The sequence below is a fragment of the Cryptomeria japonica genome, chromosome 8, assembly GCF_030272615.1.
Source record: "Cryptomeria japonica chromosome 8, Sugi_1.0, whole genome shotgun sequence".
NCBI lineage: Eukaryota > Viridiplantae > Streptophyta > Pinopsida > Cupressales > Cupressaceae > Cryptomeria > Cryptomeria japonica.
Window position 1 is genome coordinate 367315724 of NC_081412.1, and position 22232 is coordinate 367337955.

The 22232-nt window shown below is 37.7% G+C and overlaps 1 protein-coding gene across 1 annotated transcript in view; it reads left to right on the forward strand.

Moving 5' to 3' along the window:
* The first annotated feature begins 5703 nt into the window (after positions 1-5703).
* Positions 5704-22232, forward strand: part of LOC131066314 (uncharacterized) — a 36564-nt gene continuing 20035 nt past the window's right edge. The window contains exon 1 of the mRNA XM_058001047.2: positions 5704-5946. Coding sequence (XP_057857030.1) covers positions 5769-5946 — 178 coding nt within the window. The 5' untranslated portion in view covers positions 5704-5768. The remainder of the gene's footprint in view (positions 5947-22232) is intronic.

Sequence of the window (22232 nt, forward strand, 5' to 3'; positions counted from 1 at the left end):
TATTGTTGGCTTATTCTTTATCCTCAAATCCTTTAATAATAGATTTAACCACATAATTATTTTTACCATTAGAAAGCCTATTCTCAGGTGGGGTAGCACAGGAATCATCGTCCATAGGGATAAATCAAGAGCCATTTTTAGGGGGGTCAAGGTAAGTGCTTCCCTTATGGTTCTTAATGAACTCTTTAATCTCATCCATGGCCAACTGGTGGGCATTCTTCCTTCTAGTCCTACGCGATTTGGGGACTACAAAATGATTAAAGTCCTTCTAAGAATCCCCAATTTGGGTGATAGCCTCAACAATAGTCGAGTGCAGAGGGGCATCAATAGTGAAAGCCCCAAACTTAGCAGAGGAATTAAGCACCAGAAGTTCAACCACCAAGTTTGAAGCCACATTTTTAATAGCCTCATTAAGAGAGTCAAGTTTCTTCATCAATAGGGTGATTATTATGGCCATTCTTAGACAGAGAAGCCACATTACCTCCATTATTATTCGCAGAGTGAACTTTTTTAGTGATATTGGAGGAAGCATTTGGATTCTAGGTGGTTAAAATAGGGCAATTCTTTCTAATATGCCCTTCACGTCTACAAAGAAAACATGCATTAATCCCACCTAGGGTCTCAATTAGGCGGGATATAGAACAATTATCAACATTAATCTCAATAAACCTGGGAAATATCTTTGGCTGGGTTAATCGAGATAAGAACTCGAGTGTCCTAATGAGGAACCAAGGACTAAGAGTTGTCAACCCTAATAACCCTCCCAATGGGTTCAAGTAACTACGAAATAAAGTTCCACAAAACTAAAGGAAGACTTTTAACCACCACCCATTTAGGATAGGATAATGCAAGAATCTCGTCATGCACAACATCGTGCGGAGGGCCCTAAATGTGCAACTTCCTATAGACCAAAACTATTTATGCACTAACACCACCTGAGATTTGGCGTCTTTGAAAAAAATGACAAATAATCCTTTCTGAATCATTCTACAAAATGAAATGTGAAACCCTAATTTTTTAACCTAAACATTCTTGAACCATTCATCTAGTTTTTTTTTAGCTGGGCATTTATCAATATCCACGACCGCCAAATTTTTTACAATATCTTTTAACCTAGTCTTCTCATTATCAATATCCTTAACCATACAATCATTCGAAATGATAGATAATGTAGGCAGGGGAGAACCAAGGTACTTAGCTCTTCTTCCTCCATTGCAATTATCTTCAGAACCAAAGGAACTTAGAACCTCAAACTTGGCATCACAAGGTATTGAAAATGGCGAATCAATAAGGGCCGATTTGAAAGACTTATCATTATTACCAGCGATTGCATCAAGAGATGTCAATGGGTGCTCGACATTAAATGCCCTACCACCCAAAGAGTCTCCCATAGAGGCTCATAAATCCTCACACATGATCCTGGACGGATGACACACACCTCATACAAAACACAATGAATGCAAAAATGCAAGGAGAAACAACAGGGTAAAGGAAGGGCTTACCCTCGTGGAGGAGGCCTTACCACCTCCTCAACATGTAGGGGTCAAACCCCCTCAACAACGTCCATGTTTGCAAAGGGTACTGAAGTTGCATCATCTTTGCTAAGTTACTTAAAAAAGGTTGAAAGCACAGAGAAGCATTGTTGGCCCAAAATGGTTGTTGAGGGGGAGCTAATTCGTAGGAAGAAGACTTGAAAAAAAATGAGACATTTATTAACAACAACATGATGAACAAATGAGACATTTATTGACATGAATGTCCCAACACTAACATTGAATAAAAAAGATGGTGTTAGACAAGATTAGAATTGTCACATGCACAAAACATAATGATAAAAAAAAAACACATTATGTCAAAGAATTCAACTCCACATGGAAGCATAATGAGAAAACCTATTTGAGGGTTGCAATTAAGGGTAAGGCTAAAATTTTAATTGCACAGCTGAGGACTGACTCTCATTACCTTAGATGTGAAATGGGTAGATGGACTGTCCCCAGAAAAGTGGGAAGAAAGAATTTGTGTCATTTGTAGCAAAGACACTATTAAAATGAAGTGACACCATCATATAAGGATATCCGTAAGTGGTTGGAAAATATTTTGAAGGTAGTCTAAATGAGCTTTTTGTGGAGACAAGACTTAAAAAATTTGCAAGCTTCTTGGTCAAGGTTTATAATAGAAGAGTTGATAAGAAATAAATCTGAAAATGTTAATGATGTAACTTTTGGTCCCTTAGACTGCTTGATCTAGTGGACGCCATTAAAACTCTTCCATTTCATTTTCTAATATAGATCTCGAGATTGATTCTCTCACCTAAACTTATTTGATGATAGTAGTTTGCGGATTACTACTATGATCCCGGAAGGGAATAGTCTTGCCCTAAGAGATTTAGAGCTGGGTTGGAGGAACACTCCTTGACTATTAAGTAAAAAAAAACAACAACATTATTACGCTGAAGGCGTCTCCTACTATGAAATGGACCTCCTAGATTTTCAAAATCAACGGTAGAGACTGTTTAAAAAAGGATGCAAGACGATGCAAGATATCCTGATTGTTCATCGTTTTCAGTCACAAGATAAGTCACAAGATAAGTAGTAGCCAAAAATTAGTGCATCACTATGTATAGTACATATCGTGGACTACCATGCAATGTTCATAATACCCTACACTGTCCTTTATTGAATTGATGGAATGAATGGAGTACGATTTTCTAATCAAATCAAATCAACTATCGTAAACAGTCAGAACTGTCAGTAAGAAGTTCTTGAAGTTGCAAATGTCTTGGGATAATTTATATCAAATCTAATTAATACATACCAATAAATTACATGATAAAATTAAAATATCTATTCAGATCCATGGAAAATTATGCAGTCGACCATGCTGGCTAGCGCATGATAAAATCATTCCATGCACAATCATAAGTAAAAAAAAATCGAATCTTTTTGACTAACCAAACAATAAATTTGGTTGGCTGCAATTGCTTCAAAAGATCTAAAAGACCCTTGGAGTTTCTGAAATTGCTTACTTGGGATCATAATATCGACGTTGAAATAAGTCAGATAAAATATTTGTTAAATTTTCTTTTCAAAGAATTCACCATTATAAATTGATCACCTTCTTTAAGGAATCGGTATAATTAAAATAAGTAATTTAACATTTTTATTATTGGCATGGATATTGAAGATGGAATGACTCATATGTGGAAAAACTACGTGCGTTGAATTAATATTTGGTATTATATAATTTATGTTTATAATAATTAATATTATATTTTTATTTAATAAATATTATTTATGAAATACATATTATTAAAAATACATGTCTAATAATGAATAATTCTATAGAGTGTACATAGTAATAAATATAATTTCAATATATTTTTTCAAAATATTTAATATATTTTCAAACAAAAATTTAAAAATATTAAATGTATAATATATTTATTATTTTAATTAGTATTATATGTAAAAAGTATAATATATATTGATTATATTGAATTATATTTATGTCTAATAATATATATTATATGGAACATAATCTATGATAATAAATATCAATCATATATTAATTTTGTATATAAGAGACATGCATAAATATTAAACATATAATATATCTAATATAAATAAAATATAATGTTAAATTAAAAATAAATTACTTAGACAACTCACTAATTACTATATTTGAGTGCAATATAGTTCTCAATTTGTCCCAAGTTTTATGAATTTTCTAGAAAAGAAGTATGTAAATTCATCCTATCAAACAATATTAAAAAATGACTATGTGATGATGTCTATTTTCGTTATGTTTTCATAGATGTCAATCATATTGTTTGCCTATTTTGATAAATGAAAACAAACAAAGCTTTCAAGGTGAAAAAATATTTTGTTATATGTTAAAAAGATCAGCACTAAAGAATTGCCACTACCATCTCTATTCCCCCCCCGCTCTCTCTCTCTCTCTCTCTCTCTCTCTCTCTCTCTCTCTCTCTCTCTCTCTCTCTCTCTCTCTCTCTCTCATTCATCATTTGCCCTTCATCAATGCACTTACATCCGCACCAACTCTTGTACATTCATTCCTAACCTAAGACAATCACTTTTCTACCCAATATAATTCCCAAGCCACCAAGGATTGATCTCATTGCATGTGGGACATAAACTACAGTTCAAAAGTTAAAATTCAAATTCCAAAATCCCCACCCCTTCCTACAAGAAGTTATTAGTCAACTTGGTACGTGTTTTGCGCAACATTCTCTCTCTCTCTCTCTCTCTGCTCATCTCTGCCTTCCTCCCTCTCTATCCCCTATATCTCTCTATCTCAACCTCGCTCTCACTTTCTCTTTCTATATGTCTCTATTTGTCCCTCCCTTTCTCACCCTATTTTTTCCTCTCTCTCCAACTCTATCTATCACTCTATATGTCTCTCTATCTTTTTATTCCTCTCCTCCCGTCTCTATATCTCCATCACCCTATCTCACCATCTATATCTCTACTTATCTTTGCCTCTCCCTCTTCCCTTATATCTCTCTTTCTATCTATATATATCTCTTCCATCTATCTACCCCTTTTTTCTCTCCCTCTTTATCTCTCCTTCTCTAAGGGTCCCCAGGGGTGTTTAATATTCAACTGTGCATCTCATATTTCAAGAAAAAAATTACCTATAGATCCCAAGAAAAGAAAATCAAATTAGTGTCATTAAATATCATTGCCTTTAGGAAGATCCATTCCAATAGCTCAAAATATAAGTTTTACTATTATTATTATATCTTGAATTATCTATCTCTCTTACTTCATCTCTCATGGCCTATATCTCTATCTCTCTATTTATTTATCTCCCTTCCACTCCTCCGTCTATCTCTTTTTATCCATATCTCTCTACCTCTATTACCATCTCTCTCTCTCTCTCTCTCTCTCTCTCTCTCTCTCTCTCTCTCTCTCTCTCTCCTTAGCGCTCTCTATATTTCTACCTCTCTTGAGCCCTTTATCTTTCAATATGTATCCATCTCACCATCTATTTCTCTCTATCTCTCCCTCTCCCTCTTCTTCTATATCTCACTTTCTAACTCCCTATTAATTTCTATGTCTCTTTGCCACCCTCTCTCATTATCTCTATCCATTTGTCTTTCTCTTCCTCTTGTGCTCTATGTTCATCTCAACCTATGTCTTCCTCTCTCCCCCTTGTCTATATCTATGTCTCCCTCTCTCTAGATCCATCCATCTCCTTCCCTCTCCCTCTCCCTCTCCCTTTCCCTAGACATTTATATTTATATCTCTTTGCCTCTCTATCTCTCCATATTTAGTTTTCCATCTCTCTCTCTCTCTCTCTCTCTCTCTCCATCACCATCTCTAGCTCCTTTACTCTCTCACTCTTCTCCAAGTTCTATTAATCCCTCTTTCTATCCCTATCTCTCTTGATTTAAAGGATTTGTTTCCAAAATGTTTGGATCCCTATAAGTGGATGCATAATTGATTTGAAGCTATCATTTTTCAATTTAGACCTTTTCTGCACAAACAAAATCATTTGTTGAATGACCTACCAATTGACCTCGTGTACTACACAAATGTATGCAAAAAAAACCACAATTTATACTAATTAACCTTCCACACCTCCTCGACGTACCCATTGCACACCAAGGTGCAATTGCTAGTTTCTATTTTTAAGAACAAACAGGGGCTAGCCACTAGGTGGCCCATGAAGGAGAGACCGGGGCCGAAGTTTTTATTTGCGAGGCGTGTTAATAAAAATGAAGAGAAGTCCAGTAAGGGTGAGTAATGAGGATGGGTACGGTGGGCGGAGGCGGTAGTCCATGGGCGATGAGGGCGTCGGTGTCAGCATCGGGTAGACGAATACAAAAAGACCTGGCTGAGCTCAACGATCTCTCCCTCTGCTCTGCCGGACCCAAAGGCGATAATCTGTATCAGTGGACTTCTACCATTTTGGGTCCTCAAGGTAATTCAAAAACCTATTTGCATGTATGTCCAGTTGAATTTGCCTTAATTTATCAGCTGTGCTAATCTTATATACACAGAAACAGCTCTCCCAATCCCAGAAGTAACTCAACCTCTAACTGGCCCTCTACTTAACAGATTCTTATAATCATACTTTTAAACAACTTTACAATGCATGTTTCTAATAATTACCATCTGCTGTTAAAATTTGAGATTGATGCTCGTGCAAGAAGTCTTCCAGACTGGAATTCTGAAGCCTCCTATTAAACCATTCGTTGTTGACAATATTCTTCTTAAGAAATCCGGGGTAAGGCACTGTAGTGCTGCGCCGGAGATGCATGAAGCATCAATTATTGCAAGGTCTGCCCTCCTGATCAAATGCTTAGGTTCATGCCAAAGAAGGCAAAGCAGACATCTTTAATTCTAAGATTTTCTCAAATCGCTCTTATAGTTTTGCGGAAAATCGTTTGATCAACTCAGAGGGTGATCATCTGCTGGCTTTAGTCACGATTTCCTTCTCTTTATTATCACATAGATGAGCAATATTAAAGATAAGGAATTGGTCTTGCTTTTCTGACAAATATACGTTACAAGAACTGCTACTATCTCCATAAAATATTACATGGATCAAATTTCTTCATTTGTATTTTCTTAAATTGAACTTTGGGAAATCACTCCTTCCACAGATACACCTTTACTAGATCACAATGTGGTATTGCTTTTCTCTTTTCTCTGTATCAGCTTTCCCTTTACATGTTTCAGTATGCTTTTCAATATTCCTTCTCACTGTTTCAAAGAAATCTTTTATCCCCTCAACAGACTGTATACTAGAAAATCCTTTATCCCCTCAATCAGCTATTCTTAATCCACTCAACCATGAAATTCAGAGTGCAAAATCCTTAACTACATGATGCCCCTTGGAGAGTTCCCGTTAACCATTAGGAAACGGGAGTAATCAGTTTGCAATTTTTTAGGGAAACAATCGGCAAACCAAAAAATTAAGAGAAAAAAATGGATTTTCAAAAAACGTAGAACAACACAAAAAAGAAGAAAAAAACCTGCTGTTTTTCAAAATTAATAGAGAGAAAATAAAAATGAGGATTTAGCCCAGACATAGTGGAATATAGATTCTTTCATTTATGTTCATATCATTGATTACATTGCATTGCACAATGCATACTACATGGTACTTAAATGATAAATAGATACTAGTAGTTTTTAAAGTTTTAATTAAAACTACTCTGTAAAAAGTTAACTACAGACTAAGTAAAAAGGTCCTAAAAAATCAGACATAGCGAATAACTGTTGCCTCTATAAAGAGAGCTACACTAGAGGGCTGCAGGTCCTGATGATAAAGCTTCTTGGTCAGAGCCTCTCCCAAGTTATTCAAAGTTCAAAAACATCAATATCGATGTTGGCCTCCAGTAGGGTATCAAAAAAATTAGGGTGGAGAAGGACACTGTCAATTGCAATCCACTTAGAATCATGATCAGTCTCGTCAAGGTCAGTGCTATACTGTGGCCTGTGGATTGATTGACCGGAAAAGTGTGGGAGTTGTTTCTGTATTTTTATTACTAACTTTCTAATCACACAATGCAGTTAGTTTCTGTTCATTAAGGATAGCTTTTTGTTGGCATTGGATTGTCATTGATGTCAACACAGTGGGTCATGCACATTGATGTCAACACGGTGCATTGATGACATGATCATGCATGTCAAGATGAAGCAACTTGATAGAGACAATGCAAAGAAGAGAGTCAAATAGAGAAGCAATTGATTGAGTAGACACAAAGGGATGATTGCTTTTGGGCTGGTTGGACAAACTGAGCACGGGTTGAACAAGGCATTGGGAAGCAACTATTCGAACACATAACAAAGAGGATGAAGGCATTCGGGCCGCCAGATCAGACTGTGCAATTAATGTTTTTATCATTTATCCCACATCGACAGTGTGGTTGCATTGTTGAGTCCTTTTATGGACTGGCGTGTATTGGTCATATGAGCAATAGCTCACATGGTTTTGCTTCTCGACTTGGAGCCTGCTTAGTGCAAGTTGTATCAACGAGACATAGCTTTTTGGTGAGAGTCAATCTCTGTCTTACCAATATGGGGATGTCACACCAACATGAAGTGTTGTGGAAGGTCATCGAGGAGACACTATGCCATCGAGGTGAGCCGATTCGGGTCTTACCGATATGGCCAAGTCACATTGATCATGAAGTGAGGCCTGTGTGTGAAGTGGGCGTTGAGGTGACTTGAGTATGTCTCACCGATCAGTCAAGGTAAAGTGAAGCATGGATCTCCATTGAGGAGACTTGTGGATTTCGAAGTGAGCTTGTTGGAGTCACATCTATGGTTCAATGTTTGAGTAGAATATAGCCTCATCTAAGAGACTTGAGATCATCAGGGAGAAGCATTTGAAGTCTCCATGATAGTCCGATAGGACTGTTGATCAAGCTGACCCGGGAATGTGTTAAACATGAAGGTTGCTTGTTGAGGTGAGTTTCCTTTTGTCTAGTTTGAGAATTTGGTGAAGAGGCTTTGTATTGCACAAAGAGACTTTTTTATATATCTTTGTCGGTTGCCCTTTCCCTCGAGATGTAGAATGGAATGAACGTCTACATGGCACAATTGCAGGTGAAGCTACTAAAAATAGTAGTTGGATGTCTGATTGAATCTGAACGCAGAGATTTGAAACAAAAGATGGAAAAGGGTGCATTTAATGTTGGTGGCCAACAGTTTGCAAGGTAGGTGGAAGATCAAATCTTTGCAGCTCGAGAAGAGTAAATTTAAAATGGATGGGAGGAGATTTCTTGAGTAAGAAGAAGACTATCATTTAGATAGATTGTAGATGACAGAGAGAGAGAGTGTAGAGAGTGTGTGCAGAAGGCACAAAGAGATTGTAGAATGCAAGACACCGAGGGTGTGTAGAGAGCGGGTACAGAAGAGAGAATTTTGAGTGTGTACAAAACACAGTGAGAGAGAAAGACAGAAAGAGATTGCACACAGAGTGATTAGGTGTGAGGATCAATGAAGGCAAAGACACTGTGATGAGAATAGAGAATACATGTAGAAAGTGAGTGATTGAAGACATAGAGTTTGAAGCAGCAGAGGCAGAGAACTCAGTTGTATGCTCAAGTGTAGAACAATACAGAGAGTTACAAAATATCATTTGTAACAAGGTACTTTAGCTATAACCAAAAATTCATCATTATTGTATTTCATCTGAGTGGGTGCTCAGATTAGGGGTTGTAGCTCCTTTGGGTTGGTGCCCATAAAATCAATGATAGGTGTTCCTTGGGGTTGGTGCCTATAAAACCAGGGATTGGTGTTCCTTTGGGTTGGTGCCCATACATTTGTAATCAGATACTTTCATTGTGAGGCTGGATTAGAGAAGTAGACTCTAGTAGCTCTTCTCACTGAGGTTTTTTACCACAGTGGGTTTTCCTCGTATATTTGGTGTTATGTGTATGCTTTTTGTGTGCTTGTGTGTTTAATCTCTCTGCATTGACATTCTTGGTTTTTGTTATTAGTGTTTGATTGTTTAGAAAATCAAATTTTTATATCCACTGATTCACCCCCCCCTCTCAGTAGATTGTTTGTGTTCCTTCACTTTTATTTTCATTTGATTTGTAAAGCAGGTCAGTTATACTTGAGAAACTATAAGGTGTTATTTTTTAGATTTGATGTTGGTCTTTTGCCTGTTATGACTATTTAATCCTAAGTTTTCTCATGAATCTCTTACCATGCAGAATTTTACAGATGGATCTTTCTCTTGGATCTTCTGGATCTTGAGAAACATGCAATTCATTTGATATATACAGTTTTGGGGGTCCTCTTTTTGGTTTACCTTGTGGAAAAAAAGAAAAGATTTTTTTTCCCTTTGCTATCGTTAGAACAGGGTTTATTTATGCCATAACTAATTTAAGACCTTATAGGTGGTGCATAGACCTTGGCAACAATATTTTGTTATCGCTTATTGTTATGGCATAATTACACTTAACTACGCCCTTACAATCTTTTCTGATGTCCCCTACTCCTGCTCATCCCAGGTTTCAACTACTAACAGTTCAACACCATAAAAAAATGAACATATGATGTGGAAGCAGATTCTAAATTTGACAGTTACAGGGGACAGACTTTTAACTACCACTGTGAAAAGCTTGTAATAAAATACTCCCAGTTCAAACCCATATAAACATTTTGCTATATTCAAGTTTAACTATGAACTAGAATGGAGTATGGATTCTGCAATAGAAAATGGATGAGATTGTGATGGAGGAGCCAAAGTCGGAGCTTGAAATCTGAAGAAATTGTTGAAACTTGAAGTTGGTGTTTCTGCTTCCAAACAAATGTAGACAAGATAAAACACTTTGGAATCAATTGAAAAAAAAATGTGTAATAAAATCCTATCTCAATAAACAAATCCCTTGTTGAAGTAAAAAAATGGATAAAACTAGTCAAAGATTAGTATAACCTGTGATTGCACATGATTTGGCTGATTTTATTGCAATTTTATGGCGAGTATTCGGGAAAAAATGGTCATTGGTGAGTTTCTATGATATTGTGATTTTTTGAGAGGAAAAATTGCCAAACCCAGTGATTTGTAATTACTCATGATTTTTTCCAATTTTTTGTTTGTTTGGTTAAGAGCAATTTTTCTTTGAGTGTTAGAGATGATATACATGAGGATGGGTTTCGTGGATGTTAGTGGGACAAGTATTAAAATAATATTTGGAAACTAAGCACAAAAAACAGTAAAAGAAGTTGCAATTTATTATTTATGTAAACAAAATAAGTAAAAGAAGTTGAGATTTATTGGAAATGCTCATTTCAATTGCTCATCCCAAATGTTAGAATAATATACCAAGGTTCATAAGAAGGTCTTTTTAAAACAATTTTCTACTAAAATACAAGTAAAGATTGACACATCAAGGGGTGGCACTAAGCTATGAATATTGCATTTTGTGGCCTTGGATTCCAAGGTAACGTAATAGAATTAATGTGCATCTCCTTCACATCCCATGCAAAGAGTTGGGATGTGTCGCCAATTGTCACTTAACTAGACGATAGAGATAAATAAGTTGTTTAGTATTGGTGAAGACAAACAACTTGCTACTATGCTAGTGATGGGTACTTGCACTTTCCAATAGCCATGTTTTCTTTGTCTAGTGCAATAGAGCCTAAGGGAAAGCATAGAGGGACACGTAATATTCCTAACTTGGTGGTGGAGTGGTTTAATGAGCTAGACAATGCCATTGACAAATTCTTCTTTTCCAATGACATTCCATTCCATGTTGGCCACTCTCCTTATTATGAGGAGGTCGTGGTTAATATTTTAAGAGTAGGCCTTCATATGTGCCACTAGGGGAGACAAAATTGAGGACCACAATCTTGAATAAGAACTATTCCAAGATTAAGAATCTAATGGAGAAAATGAAGGCCACATGGGTCAAACGTGGATGTTGCATTGTCATGGATGGACGCACCGACATTAGGCATTGCTCACTCATCAATATCATGGTGACATGTATAGAGGACCCTTGATGTTGATGAGGACTACAATGATGTCGAGCATTCGTTTCAAATCCTTAAGAGATACTATTGAAGAGGTTGGTCTTGATAATGTGGTGTAGTTTCAATAGATTTAGCCTATTTGCGGAAAACATAGGAGAAATTGTTTGAGGTAGATCATACAAACATATATGGTGGACTCCTTGTGTGCATGCCATGACACTACACTCAAGGACATGGGAAAAATGGAGTGTATTAAATAATTGGTTTTTGATGTTAGATATGTTCATATGTTTATGTAGAACCACCACATGTCACATGCACTATTCTAAACTGTTAATTTTAGGATCAGACTGATAAATTAGGATCACACAGATGACAGCAATGATATCAAATCAAAATAATGAACACTAGGAACACCAAACTACCTTGGGAAGAGGTGAAAAACCCAGCTATAAATCTCAGATCTTGTTATGCAATAATTAGTCAGTATCTTTACAATGAGCTTCAACACTTGAAGCAATCAGCAAGCTATGCACAGTAGTATAATGTCTTCAACCTAGGGCAAATATACAAAGGTGAACTTATCTGCAATAGATATGATATTCGCTGTCACAAGAAGGGCTGCAGACTCTGAGATGAAGTTCGCTCTACCTTCAATGATATATCGTGGCCTTAGGATGATGTTCGCTGCCTGTAAGAACAGTTCGCAGTCACAAAAGTATGATTCGCTGCCTTCAAGATCAGTTCGCTGCCTTAGGATGATTCGCTGTCTTCCAAACGATAGTTTGCTGATCACTGCTGCTGATTATAGAATCAAAGAAACGGGACTCGGACTCAGCAAGGCCGAGTCCGACTTGGACTCGAGACTCGGAGTTAGACTCGGCTGGACTCGGGAAAGTGAAAAACTCAAGAAATTTAGAGATTTTTAAAGATTTAAAACTTGTTTCATGCACCCTTTATTGAATACACCTTAAAGACACAATATCATCCTCAAACTCAGCTCATTTGATTACATACACAAGTATACATCAATCACATAAGCATAAACGCAAATTGTAGCAGAAGGAAATAGCAAACATAAATATATAAATATTGTCAAATGTATACAATATTACAAAACTCATGGAATAAAAAATCCATGTCATCATATGATCATCATCAAATGTTCCACACAAATACCAAAGGTAAATACAACTACAAGCCTATGGCTCAGAGGAGCGTGCACCCTCTCGCCCTGGCCCCCTACGAAGGTGTATAAGGTAGGTCCTGGACGATTCAGCAGCCATAGTCACTCCCCGTGACACCATGCCATGCTCACCAACATTAGGAACAACTGTGTCACTCTCAGTATCTTCTGTCTCTGTTCGTGCTCTCTGCTCCTCCTCTGCCATGGCTATAGCCTTAGCCTCTATATCTACCTGGTCGATCCAATCAGTGTCATCATCACTAAAGACAGCAGCAGGAATCGCAGGATCTGTCTGATTCTCATTGGCCTACTCTGCTTCAAGATCAACCTCATCTAGAATGATAGGAGAGATGTCAACTAATGCATTCTTTCTCATTCTTAGGCGGAGGTTGTAGTGAACAAAGACGAGATCATTCATCTTCTCCACAGATAATCTATTGCGCCTCTTGGAGTGTATGTGCTCAAACATACTCCAATTGCGCTCGCAACTAGATGCGCTGCATGGCTGGCTCAAGAATGGCCAACTTCTGAATATTTGGTGTCATTGGGCCAAAGAAGCTCCACCAATGATATGAGTTTGAAATGAGAAAAATAAATAAAATCAGTCTCACTCATGAACTCATTTAACAAGTTACAATATACAATAAAACTAAAATTAAGCCTTACAATTTATTTTTACCTGGCATCATAGTTGTCCTACCGTCTTTGGCGACAGGACGAGAGAAGGTCTCCCCTTGTGCATCTGAGAACAATTGTAGCTCTCGAATAAGCTCTATTTGAGTAGTACCAATAGGTGCCATCTTCTCCATGATCGAGTATAGCCCATTAAGGACCTCCACATCAGCCTTGAAAGAAGGGATAAAATGGAATGCCGGATTCAGATAATAGGCTGCTGCATGGATGGGCCTATGAAGCTGATAATGCCATCTCCTATCAATGATCTCCCAAATGGGACCATACTTGCTCTCATCTCTTCCATAGACGAATTTGATGCCCTCCTTCGCCCTATCCATGGCCTCATATATGCAACCCATTGCGAGCTTTTCTCCATCCGCAACTCGCATCAAAACCACCAAGGGCTTAACAAACTGCAAAATTGAAAATAGTGTAATTTAGAAAAATGAGCAAATAAAAGAATACATATAATAAGTTATTAAACAAAAAGTTAAATTGTAGAATTTATAAATTTTTTACCTTCACAATCTCATCACAAGGGACCCAAAAGTCTTGCTCATAAAAAATGCAGTCTACCATATTTTTTCTTGCAGGGGTGGCGACATAGGATGAGGAAGATCACTCTCCACCAACAATCATACGTCTCAAGGCCGACTTAGAGCTAAGCATGGACTGCAATGTGATGAAATTTGTGGCAAATCTTGTGATTCCTGGACGATGCAACTCCTTCTGCTCTGTGTATTGTCTCATAAGAGCCAACACCCATGAATGATTATATACAAATTTGCATACATTTCTCGCCCTTTCTACACATCTCTTGACCCATGGGAGTTTTCCAATATCCTCCAACATGAGGTCAATGCAATGGGCAGCACATGGGGTCCAAACTATAGATGGGTACCTCTCCATCAATAGTCTACCTACATAAACATATTTGTTGCATTGTAAATTGTAATTAATGGAGGTACAAAATAGTAATTAATTTGCAAACAAAATTAGTTTGTAATCAAAATTTTACCCCCAACAACATAATTTGCTGCATTGTTGGTCACCACCTGTACCACGATCTCCTCACCCACCTCATCAATCACCTCCTCTATCTGCTTACATAGGTAGGTGGCATTCTTGCAATGGGCGGAGGCATCAATGGACTTGATGAAAATGGTGCCCCTTGAAATAAATAAATAAAGCTAGGTCAATGATCATTCAATAAACCATTAAATAAAAAATAAAAAATTAAAGACTATATGAAACTAAAATTAATCAATCACCTGCGGAATAAACAAGAAAATTAAGGAGAATTCTATTTCTCCTATCTGTCCAACCATCAGTCATGATGGTGCAACCTTTAGTGCTCCATATCTGGCGTTGTTCATCTAATTCCTTCTTCACATCATTCACTAATTGAGACAAAATGGGTCCCCTCAAATCACTCTTAGTAGGGGCTTTGAACCTTGCCCTGCATATGATAAGGGCATCAACCATTTCTTGCCAATAAGGAGACCTGTCACAAATAAATTCAATAAGATAAGTTAAGTATGTTCTATCATCTATGTACTATGTAGTATGTACGAGAAAAAATAAAACAAAGAGAATCAAAGTATAAAAATTAAAACAATCAAACATAAAAGTTATAAAACATTCACCTGGCTGTAAAGAATGGAATACTGTTGTAGACCCAAAACCTGCCAGCTGCCATTTTAATGGCATCATGGACTTCCTTGTTTCAACCCATGCCCTCAAGCGACTATTGGGACCCGGGAGTAGTGCAAGGCACAAAGAAGGTATCCAACCTAGATTTATGAATCCTAGGTCCAATGCTAACACTCCCACTACAACTACTAGTGCTAGGAGCATGAGAAGTGGCGATGGCACTGCCACTTACAAAAGTAGAAGCGGAAGCACCGGTAGTAGCAAACTGAGTGGGACGATATGGAGGTAAGGAAGAAGGGCCTCCAACACAACCTAACTATGTCCCTCTTCCTAAAGTTGCCTCTCTCCCAATGGCCGCTTGATCCTCCTTTTGTTTCTTTTTTCTTTCAATTTCCTCAACCACTACATAACAATCACGTACGGCCTCAGGGAGTGCTTTTAGGCATGGTTCGGTATCATGTCCACACACACTAGAAATATGGTATTTCAGTCTATATATACCTCCTTGGAATATTGTTTTGCAAAATGTACATTTTGTTTGCCCCTTTCCTTGCCCTGGAAAATCCTCATGATATTTCCAAGCAGGGTCCTTTGTAATGGGGGGTCTAGAAGTTGAAGCAGACATTGTAGGATAGTTTTGTGAAACTTGAAGTTGAGGTAAATAATAAAGTGAAGTTTGCTGCAATAAAACATAATAAATTTACAAACATACAAAAGATTTTGGAAAAAAATTTAAAACTTTCAAAATAAATGAATAGAAAATGAAATTTTTGCATACAAGAAACAAAAAACTTCAAAAAAACAATCTTACCTTTTACAACAAGCTTGAAATGGGCTGCAAACTCTTCCTATCCAACTCTTGATGCACCAAATCCAAACACAATGCAGCCCCAATGTGATAAATGGAAGAAATCTTGAACTTCCTCCTTGCTGGTTTTTTTGCAATGCACCCTTGTTTTTCTCTATTTTTCCAAATGAATGAAATGAAGTTCACTTTTAGGGTTGGAGGATAAATAACATAAAAAAGAAGAAGTTAAAAATGTATAAAAAATGTTTGTTTTTTTTGGCCTTTTTGGGCCTTGCCGCTGGCTGAGTCCTAGGCACGGGACTTGTCGAGTTTGGCGATTTCAGCCTCTGGACTTGGACCTGATCTATGATAGCTAACACATGCTCACACATGGCTAACCTGATCTACGACAGCTAACACATGCTCACTCTTTTTGACTAGAAGCAGAGATAAAAAAGAATGACAAAACACAATAATTAGGTCGAGTTGTTGCTTCAGCGTTGTCAATGTAAAGGTGGCCTCCATGTTGTATTGCAATCGCCACCCGTCTTCCTTTATGATCACCAAGTGCATCCTCAATAGGCTTTATTTATTGCCTTGGCAACCTATGTTAAATCACCTTGCTACCACACCTTTTCATTAACTCCTATTGAAAATGTACTGGTTGAAAATTTTGTACACTTGGGGAAATATACAAAATTGTGGTTTCAACCACAGCACACGCGTAAAAACTCTCCTAATTAAGGGAAGGCTCCCCCTATCTAACTACAACTTTGAAAATAAAATAGGATGGGACAACAATCTTTTTTCTTTTTTCAAGAAAGACTATCCTTTTCTCTTCACAAAAAAGGATAGCGATTGAATATGAACAGCAGTAACCACTTTCGAGTGAAATGAGAGAAAGGAAATGAAGTTTCCTGAAAGCGCAAAGACTTCCGTCACTTCTTTCGGGACGGGATAGCAATATCAAGCTCAAAGACTTGATTATGTGAAGTCCTATCTACTCTTTGCTATACTAAATTTTACAATGAATAAAAGATAACAGTTCAAAGACTGGAATAATCTATTCTTTCAACATAAAGACAAGAACTAATGCAAGCTCAAAGACTTGCTGCTATTTCTTATCAAACAATAATTTTTCCTCAAGAATAGACACAAGCTCAAAGACTTGTTGCTCCTTCTAGAGATTTTCCTATTTTAATTAATCTTCTCTACTTGTAGCTCAAAGACTTCAAATCAGATTGGACTAAGCTCCTTTAGAAACACATTGCATAGAAAAAATAAAAAAGATTCAAACTCAAACATGTAGCTCAAAGACTTCAAAACTTGAGTAATCCTTCTTTATTATTCTTCAAAACCTTCAATTCACATACATAAGCTCAAAAATTTTTTGCTGTAAATTTGGCAGAGTTTTTGCTTGCTTTCCAAAAGATAAAAATTACAATAGACCCTTCAAGTATTTATAGAAGAGGAGTCTTGAGAAAAAGGTGGGAGGATCCTAACTAACTTGAGAGATTCTCTCAACCACCAAGACTTCATCAATAACTAACTAAGACTTCATTAACTAACTAAGAGTTATTCCAACTAACTAAGACTTATTCCAACTATAGTCCTAATCGGACACAACTTGTAGTTGCCTTACATGTAATTACAAAAGTGCAAGTAATGTGTAACTTGTTTTTTACAGAAAATACTTTTACATGTAACTTGTCAAAACAAAATTACAACTAAAGATTACAAAAGAGAGAAAATTCAACTAAGTGTTGAAAAACACTTAAGTTGCATTTTGTGAAGAGACAAATCCTTGAAATTTCTGGATGCTCGTTTGTAGTTCCTCGGGATTTGGTTCATGGGTGTTCTTGGCAACAACCATGGTCTTCACAATAGTGTCATAACACCGGAGGAGTGCAGAATTGTTTTTATCCAAGATAGACTGGATTTCATGCAGAAAGACTTGGTGTTTCATCAATGTCTGAATTGAAGAGGCTGAGAATTGTTCGCTCCTCCATTCATTATGAATCCTCATTTGTAAATCAGCAAGAACTTCTTCTTCTAGAATCAGCTCTCCATCCTGACTTACTATGTTACAAGAGGCCCTTTCACAATGTGAGACAATATCTCGGTAAACTTCGCCTCGAAATCTCTTTGCATCACCGATCTCCTCAATGAGGGATTTAAGAACAAGGGCCTTGTTTTCCAGAAGTTCTTCAAATTCCAAGTACATGATCCTGGAAGAGATGATGGTATGCTCCTGCAAACTACTCAGCTGTTGTTGGGGCATGGTACGCCAGATTGTCAAACTTTCTTCAACACTTTATAGATTCTTTTTGAAAGTATTAGAAGTCTGATCCAGTTTTTCCTCAATAGTCTCCAACTTAGACATTATCTGAAAAATGTCTTTCATTACCTGTGCACATAGACCATGAAGCTGATCAACCCAGGAATCCAGTGCTTGTACCTTCTGAGCAGCCCTTTCCACCTTACGAATTGATTCTTGGGAATTAAAAGAACCTATGGAGTTACTCTCTTCTGCAGCAGGTTTTGTGATTTTATGAACGACTGCCATAAGCTGTCGGTTTTCCTCTTCTAGCTTGCCTTTCTTTGCTAGAAGCTCATCACACCTTTGCACCAATGAAGCAACAGAAAACTGAGCATCATGTTTAATGACCTCATGCGTCTGTTTTCCCAACTCTATCCTTGTAACCTTATAATCGACAGTTGACATTTCGTCAAGTGGCTTATCTGCAATAGGTTCCACAATTTCAGCTACCTTCATCTTGTTGTTGTCAACAGTTACTTTGGATATAGTCTTGGCCTTCTTAGCAACTTTGGATCTGGACTGTTTCAGTTGCCGATAGTCAAAGGCATCAGGTGAGATTTCTTGCTTCTTCCTTTTCGGGGTGAAAGAACTAAGCCATGGAGGCAAAGTCATCAACTCCCCTCTACTAGCAGCCGTAGGCAAAGGAGAAGCAGTTTCTATTTGAATCACCGTGGTCATCCTGGGAGGAATATCTGTTTGGACAGCGACCACGGTTTGCTCAATTACCAATGGGCATGAAGATTGCCTCATGAATGCTTCAAAACCAGAAGTGGAAGTATCAATTTCTGATAACTGGATGCAAGTAGGAATATCCTCAGGAACTTCCAACACACTCTCTTGTTGATGATCAGGAGATGGCTCGTATGCTGAAATGAGAATTGCATTCTGAGGAGACTCATCCACAAGCAAATCAAGAGGAGAAAGAGGCGTCTCAATGGAAACTGGAGGGATGATCTCATGAGGCGAGTCTGAAACTGGAGACTTGGGAGCATCATCAGATTGCTGCCTCTCTTCTGGATTATCCGGATCAATTACCTGAACATGGAATCGTGATTTTTCCTTCCCACGAACTGTCGTCTCCTCAGGAGGAAGCACTACTGCATGACTGACTCGCAACTTGATCCTTGTGCTCGAAGATGAAACACCCTCCTTGTTGTCAACCTGAATCTCAGACTTACGTCCAAGAGGCCCCGTAGAATCATCTTCTTTACCAACCTTGATTTTTATAAGTCTAACAACATTACTTTTCAGCCATGCATTGGTGTTGTCCTAGATAGGCTGAAATCTGTCAAGGATGGATATGCACTCTTTGTGCAACCATTGGATCAAAGGAAGTGGAGCTTCCTCAACCCTCCATGAAATGTATTCAGGATCAAGTATATGCTCGTCATCAATCATCCTTTGTGGGATATCCGCCAAGTTCAAATCAACAATTTGCTCAACAGTGAGCCTGCAGTAATCCATCTTGAGGACTTCAGCTTCTGTGTGGAGATTTACCCAGATGTCTTCAATGCGATGTACATACACAAAGGATTTCTTGATCTTCTCCTTCATACCCCTGTAATCAAAATCAGCTCTAGGTTTAAACCTTTTGAGCTTGATTTCCTGCAATTCAGTCTCCATGGCTTTAGCCTTTACAGATGTGACAAGGGAATACCGGCCAATTTTCAATGGGTTTGTGGTAGAGATCCCCATTCCAACCTTGTGTCTAGCAGACTGAAAAATGTGGACAGCCATGATCTGTCTTCCCAACTCCATAAGAATGATCTTATTAGTTGGGTATCTGGGAAGCATGTATGGCTGACCGCCATAGCATCCGATCCTCATATAGGTGAAGGTGGGAAACTGCAAAAACAAGCATCCATACTTGCACACCTTGTCCCATGCCTCATCTGATACTCTCTTATTCCTGAGATTTCTGTCAAATTGACACATGAAATACCCGAAGAATGCATCTTGGATTCTTCTGAAATGCAGTCTGCTGGGTCTCAACGACAACTAGTCATAATACTCCCAAATTGGTATAAGTGAGCGATCACCCTTGGTAGAAAGACCTGGAAAGTGTCTAAGTGATGCTGCCAAATATACCAAATATGAATTCATGAAGAAGGTCATGGTGGTAGGAACTGCTGCAAGTTGTTCGCACAGGGCATCGTTGATGACTTCTCCCCATGAAATGTGATGAGACTGCTGTATGAACATGATGAACTGGTACATCCATGGCTCAAAGACATTGGAATGCTCAAGGCCCATCATCCTGCTGAGAAGGGTTATGGTGTCTCCAATCTCCCATTTGAAATCGTAGTGGTACAACTTCGCCCACCTTGAGAAGGAAGCTTGTGGCTCTTGGATCCACCTATTGATGTGTCGTTTGCAATCTTTTTCCCTCTTCACATAATACTCTACTGCACTTTCTTTGGAGATTTCCATATAAACAGGTGTGGGAGGTATTCTGAAGACCTTCTCGATTGTATCTGCATCGAGACGGATTATAGCTTCGCCATCATCATTTTTGATGACTCTTGACTCTTTGTCAAAATGATGGGTGTAGGCAAGAACAAACTCAGGTTCTAGGGCAGCCACCGGGAAAGATGATGCATGGTGAGTATGGCTGTCCAATAGCCGCTGCAAGTTATTATCTTGTGGATCTTCTACCCTTTTGATGAATTCTGACATATCAACGTGCCCTATTTCCGTGTCTCTGATGCAATCCAAAGGAGAAGAAACCTGGGAAGGTGCAACCTTGTTCTGATATTTGTCATATCTGTATTTCATCTTCTTTGGAGCTGGAGATGCCGACAAATCTGACATTGATTGTGAACCTGGAATACTGTGATGAAGACTTAAAAGAGTTAAGGCAACATCATAGTCAGCTGCAAATATCATTCTTCCTTCTCCAAATGGGAAAAACTTTGATTCTTGAACTTTACGATTTTGTGAGAGGAAGTGGGGAAATATGTAGAAATGGGAAAATCTTGACTTTGACCAATTTCGGATCTTGGGGAAATTTTCGCAAGTATACAAGTTGGAAAGAATATACATGCAATCGGGGTTTTAAAACCTGAATGCAAGTATGCTTGTAAAATTGCAAATAGAGAAACGGATGGAAAATGAGATTTTGACTTGCGGAAAATGACGGAAATGGGAAGTACGGATATGGGAAATGTGAATGGATAGATATGGGAAAATCCGGGAATGTCATTTTCGTGAAAATGGGAAGAACTTTTCAACATGTAATCCGGTTTTTAAAACCCGAATTTGAAAGGGAGGGGTATTTCACACTTTTCAACTTGGAATTTTAACCAAAAATGGTTAAATTCCTTAACCGTAAGGGAAAAACAAGAATTTCCAGCTAACTTGTAATCGGGATTAAACATCCCGAATACAAGTAAAGAGGGAAATATGGGAAGAACAATGCAATTCGAAAATTGCATACCAAGGGGAAGATTTCTCTCACAAAAACCGATTTTTGGGGGAAGAACAACACATTTTCAAAAATGCAACTAAGAAAGAAAACTAAGAAAACAAGAAAATAATAAAATGAAGGAAAGAAAGGAAAGAGAACATACCTTTCTTCAAACTGAAAATGCTTCTCCAAAAATGCAACAATCTTTGGAATGGAGAAGACACACCAATAAATAGAGACAAACCGAGATGCCAAACCCTTGCCACGTTTTTAGAAAAACGTTTTATATGAAAAAACGTGGCAGCAAAAGCGAATGAAATGGCACAAATAAAACTCCAATCTCCATGCCTAGGTAGGAGAGTTCAAATCGATTTAGGAGAATGCAGTTTGATGAAGTTTTAATCCCCCAAAATGTGGCATTAATAAAAAACGTGGTTGCTGATTTGAAGCAAAAACCAGTAAATGCAACCTCCAAATGGCGTGAAAGGTGTCCAAGAATGCATGAAAATAGGGTAGAAACCAAAACACCTCTCCTTCCTAGAAGATCTCCACAAAAATTTGCTTTGAATTCTTCAAAAACCGTTTTTTTCTTGCAATTCGGGTTTTTGGAAGACAAATGCAAGTTCGATTTTGCATAAACATGTGAAAATCGAGTTTTTGGGAACAAATGACAAGTTCTAATTTCACTTTTTCCTCATATTTAGTCAAAATCGGGATTTTTTAGACAAGTAGCAAGTTTTATT